The 5,644-nt window shown below is 49.9% G+C and overlaps 1 protein-coding gene across 1 annotated transcript; it reads right to left on the bottom strand.

Annotated features, from left to right (window-relative positions):
• Nucleotides 1-394: 394 nt before the first annotated feature.
• Nucleotides 395-4,962, bottom strand: npb (neuropeptide B). Its single transcript, XM_073026565.1, has 2 exons — nt 4,593-4,962; nt 395-917 (listed from the first exon to the last, which is right to left on the bottom strand). The coding sequence occupies exons 1-2, from the start codon at nt 4,854-4,856 to the stop codon at nt 789-791; spliced, it is 393 nt and encodes a 130-aa protein (XP_072882666.1). The 5' UTR covers nt 4,857-4,962; the 3' UTR covers nt 395-788.
• Between the last annotated feature and the right edge of the window lie 682 nt (nt 4,963-5,644).

The raw sequence follows: 5,644 nt of genomic DNA on the forward strand, positions 1-5,644 counted from the left end.
TATCTCTACGACCGTTCCCATTGTGCCTTCAACCCCGGGTGCCGAAACTGCGCCTGTGGTACTAGTCTAACTAAAGATTAAAGATTAGCTTTACTTGCACGTGGAAACATACTGTGGTCTGCGTCCTTTTCGGCAAATCAGATCACCGAGGACTGTGTTGGGCAGCCCGCAAGTGTCGCCACTCTTCCGGCCTCAATATAGCATGTCCACAGCTCACTAATCCTAACCGTATGACTTTGGACTGTGGGAGGAAACCGGTGCACCCGGAGGAAACCCACGCGGTCACGAGGAGAGCGTACAAACTCCTTACAGACAGCGTCGGGAGTCGAACCCCAGTCTTAGGAATGGCGCGCTGTGAAGTGTTGCGCTAACAGATGTCCAGTCTTTTTCCAACTTTTTTTTTCCTCAAGTTTATTTGTTTAATCATAAACTGTTTGGTTGTAACACACCGACAAGTTGAAACAGTGTGGGTGACGAAAGGGTGGGTTGCAAATAGTAGGAGAGTCGCGTATTTTAAGGCTGAAATTTAATAATTTGTTCCATTACAGATATTATTACCATTTATACAATGATTCTGCATACATACCGCGGGGTGTTTACTTATAGACAATTTAAAAAAAACATTCAGCAACTGCTCAATCACAAACAAGTTTCTTTTTAAAACTTAAGAGTTTGACTGGACGTCGAGACGGAAATTACGCTGATAATCTGGGGCTGGTCTTCTGAAAGTAAAAAGGTTCGGCGCCAGGTGGGGTTCGGGGAGTTGGTGTCCCTGGTGGAGAGGCGGGTCAGACATTCCCACAATCCTGACTGTCCAGCGAAAGGAAAACGTCCGCCTTACACTGAAAAGTGTTGAAGCCATCAGGGTGGAGTTGGCAGGTGTGCAGGCTGGGAGAGATGTCCTTCACGCAGACGGCCTGCAACAGAGACGGAGAAGAGATTCAGCCCGGTCGTTACCGGAAGGACAAACTGGACTGGATTTATCTGGTGTACATGGACACTGTCACGGCGGGCTGCGTGTTTGCAACAACCAACACACCCGAGGGCAGCCCGCAGGTGTCGCCAACAAGGGCATGCCCACAATACCCAGCGGGACTAAATACTAAATACCCACAAAACGCGAAACAAGCCCAGTTTGCCGTCCCGCGCACGCTCACGGTCCCCTAGCCCCAGGACAAGAGGAGTTGCCGCCGAAAGTATACTGAGTTCCAGAGATGAAGTCGGACCATACTGGAACCGGTCCCCACATCGGACAGCATCTGTGAGCGTGAAACAATTCACGTTTCGGACCGCCCAGTCTTTCTCAGAACTGGAATCCCGAGGTGGGATTACTGAAGGCGGGTTATACACGAGAGACCGGCAGGTTACTTATTAATTGTGTCCCCATGGTGTTCACCTCACTGTGAGATGGTTTGCAAGACTCCTACTCGGAGTCTGCGCATAACCGAAGCGTATCTGGGACCCTTTCACCCCCGGGACATGTCTGGAAGCCCTCACCCCACTGCACCTCAGCGCCTTTTGGTTCGCTCGCACCCTCTCCAACCCAGCCATAGAGTCATAGAGCGCTACGTCAAAGAAACAGGCCTTCCGGCCCATCTAGTCCGTTCCGACCTATTACTTTGCCTTCTCCCATCGATCTGCACCTGGACCATATCCCTCCATACCCCTCCCGTCCATGCAATGTGCTTATCCAAACTTCTCTTAGGTGCTACATCCGTCACTTCCGCTGGCAGCTCGTTCTATCCAATGAGTGAAGAAGTTCCCCTTCAGGTTCCCCTCAAATATTTCACCTTTCATCCTTAACCCATCTGCCTTCTACGCCTCTGCCCTGAAGCCTATCCACCCCTCCTCCTCCTCCTCGCCTCTCTTTTCCTCCCTACCCCTGTGTCCGGCTCTCGCACCACGCCGGACGAGAGAACGGACTACCGACCAGCGGTTGACGTTGCGGGAAGGAATGAATACTTTGAGTTCGGTAAGAATCCAGTCACGTTGACCGCCACTTTAAATACAAAATATTTCAGTTATTTAATGTAAATGCTTTACAGCTGCATTCCGAACACCCAAGTTAACCAGCAAACAAGTTTAGTACTTGATATCACTGCTCCGAGGCCGATAGTCCCCTTGTCACTGAGAGGCTCTCGCGTGGTCCTAAAGCCCACTGAATGTGCAGGAAATAGAGGATAGTTCCCCAGATTTTACACCGCAAAACATGAGCAGAATTCGGCCGTTCGGCCCAACACGTCTGGTCCGCCATTCTATCGTGGCTGATTTATTATCCCTCTCAACCCCATTCTCCTGCCTTCTCACTGTAACCTACAACGCCCTTACTAATCAAGAACCTGTCAACCTCCGCTTTAAATCTACGTAATGACTTGTCCTCCGCAGCCGTCTGGGGCAATGAATTCACCACTCATTGGCTAAAGAAATTCCTCATCTCTGTTCTAAGGGACGCCCCTCTATTCTGTGGCTGTGCCCTCTGGTCCTGGACTCCCCGACTATTGGCAACATCTTCTCTCCAGGTCTACCAAAGTTCTCTTTATTGTTTACAGCTGAACGGTGCAACCATTGCACTGAGCGGGACATTTTACACGGCCCGAAAAATGCGTGGCACGTTAGATGCTTTTTTGTGTAATATGCATAGTATGAATTCTCATTAGATTATGATTTTTTTGACAGATTACTTACCAACAAAGTCAGAACAGAGAATTTTTCACATCAAACAAACACAAACCATACATCACAACACAAGTAAGGCTGTCAGGCAATCAAAGCAACTGACAGGAACAATGGCAAAAATAAAATGTTTTGAGTAGACGGAGTCAGCGGAGCTACCGCCTTCCATTCTGCGCTTTTTGTCATAATCTGTAGCAATGTTATATTGACAATGTAAATGCGTTAAGTTCTAAAATGTTTCAAAGGTTGTGGTAGGTTTATTATTTAGAATATATATATATATAGATTATATTCAGTAATATATAATTAATGATAGGGTATTTCGCAATTATATTAACGTTATATAAAAACAAATTCTCGCTGCGTAGTTAAAGGCTATGTGCGCGGGAGCATTTCAGTTACTCTGCGGTAACGCACCGCGCAACTTAGAGGGAAGAGTGATATCGATTTTATTTTATATAGAGAATCAGTTAAAATACTTAGTTTGGTGAAACACCGCCATAGTCTCGGGATGCCCCTCAAGCTTAGGAAAATGTATCTTTAAAGTTACTTATAAAGTTATTTTGAATTTCTGAGACTCTCGTCTCTCTCTCTCTCTCTCTCTCTCTCTTTCTCTCTCTCTCTCTTTCTCTCACTCTCTCTCTCTCTTTCTCTCTCTCTCTCTCTCTCTCTCTCTCTCTCTCTCTCTCTCTCTCTCTCTCTCTCTCTCTCTCTCTCTCTCTCTCTCTCTCTCTCTCTCTCTCTCTCGCTCTCGCTCTCTCTCTCTCTCATCCTGAAAGAGATTCCGCAGATGCTGGAAATTCAAGCAACACACACAAAATGCTGGGGGAACTCAGCAGGTAAGGCAGCATCTATGGAAAGGAGTGAACAGTCGATGTTTCGGACCGAGAACCTTAATCAGGTCTCCTGATTCGGTGTTAATCGTTGTGTGCGGTCTGTCTGTGCGGAAGGGCGGCGGGGTGGTGGTGCTAGAGGTCTGTGAGTGTGGCGTGTGTGGGAGGAATGACCTCGTGTTCGCGCAGTGTGGGTGTGTGTGTGGGTTTGACGTGTGTGGGACATTGTCATCTTTCAGCTTGTCCTCTCGTGTACTGCCATACACTGTCTCCACCTGTTCATCCTCCTCACTCCCCTCCGACCCTCGACTGGCCTTCACCCTCTCTGTTGGTTCCCCCCCGCTGAGGTATCTGTCCGTTTCCTTATCCCTCCTTTACTCTCTCTCTCTCTCTCTCCCTCTCCACCTCTCCTCCTCACTCTCTTTCTCCCCCTCTCTTCGCCCTCTCTCTCCCCCTCTCCCTCTGCCTTCGACTTTCTTCACTCACTCTCCTTATTTCCGTCTTCTCCCGCTCTCCCGGGATCAGCCCAGCTTTCCGTTCATCCGATGAAGAGTGGGGAAGACTGGACCGTTTCTCTCTCCGCGGATGCCGAACATTTGCGGCATTTGGTCCGTATCTTTTATTTCTCTCCTTTTCTCTGGCCCTCCCATTCACTCCCTAACTAGCGATCTATCATCCTCCCCCACCTCACCCATTCCCGCTTTCCCGTCCCATTCGCTATCTGCCCCGCTCCCTTCCCCACTCTCTTCTCATTCTCCCTCATCGTCTAACTCTCCCCATCTTTCCCTATCTCCGCCTCATTATTTTTCTCTCTACCGCTTTCTCTCTCTACTTTCCTTTCTCATTCCTTCTCCCCGACTCGCTATTTTTCTCTCATTCCATCTCCCTGCCCCAGTCTCGCTGCTTCTCCCCCAGTATTCCTGTCTCTTCTACCACAGCTCCCTTACCCCACTCTTTCTCTCTCCGCATTCTCCCTCTTTTCTCATTATCCCCATTCTCTACCTCTCCTCTCACTTTCTCTCTCGATTCGTTACTGCTCCGTCCTACCCTGTCCGCTCCTCGTTCTCCGCCTTCCCCGTTCCTCACCATGTTTTTGACGAACATCGCTCTGCCTTGACCAGGTTGTTCCGACATCACGCTGCTCTCCGCCGACTCTGCCGCTTCGCCTGCCTCCGATCTGCGGACGTAGGGTGAGCGGCGGATCCCGGACAGGAGCCCGGAGGCCCTCCCTACCGAGTAGTAACTGGGTCCCGTCGCCTGCTTGTACCACGCCTCTGCCGGGCTGGGCACCAGACTGGAGAGAATCACGCACGCCAGGGTCATCTTCAGCAATGTCTCGAGTGCAGGCATGTTTTGTCCGAGTCTGCACGTTGTCTGAGCGGCTGGTAGTCTGCGCTCTCCCGCCTGTCCGCCCGCTGTCTGGCTGCAGCTCAGAACTGCAAACTTTCAGCCCAGACCCCTTAAATAGGCGCGTTTTCTCCCGCTAGTGATGCTTCCGTCAGACGCACGAACCTTTCAATAGAAGTTAGTCACGTCCCCCGTCCCCCCCCCCATAAATTGTGGGCGACGACAATTCATCTTGAATCATTCAGGGACTGGGAACCTTTCTCAGCTGGCACTGCCGAGTCCCTGATCATAATTAGTCCGTACCCATATTTTAACCCCTAACTTTATTCTTTGTATAATTCTATATAGTTGAATATTTCTGCAAGAAAACGAATCCCGAGGTAGTATGTACTGACACGTATACCATCTGACAATGAATTTACTTTGAACTTGGTAGTAGTGGTACACGGGAGGCGAGTGGGGATGACCAGCTCCACATTTTACAGAGAAGGGGGCATCAAGGTGGTCGGAGAGATCGATGCATGTCAGGAGGCTGACCCTGCATACCAAGAGAAGACCGGGACCGTTGCGAGAAGAACCGGGAGGGTTCCAGATTCAAGGCTGTTCGTTGTCATTTTGCAAGTGCAAAAGAAAAAGACGATTGCTGAAAATCAAGACGGGATTCTACCGCCCGACGCGTCTTTATCGCCCCAACAATCTACACCCCGCCCCTGCTTTCCACAGGGATCGCTCCCTCTTCGGTTCCCTTGTCCACTGGTTACTCCCCCCGCCCCTCCCCAACGCCACTAATC

The sequence above is a fragment of the Hemitrygon akajei genome, chromosome 22, assembly GCF_048418815.1.
Source record: "Hemitrygon akajei chromosome 22, sHemAka1.3, whole genome shotgun sequence".
Classification (NCBI taxonomy): Eukaryota; Metazoa; Chordata; class Chondrichthyes; order Myliobatiformes; family Dasyatidae; genus Hemitrygon; species Hemitrygon akajei.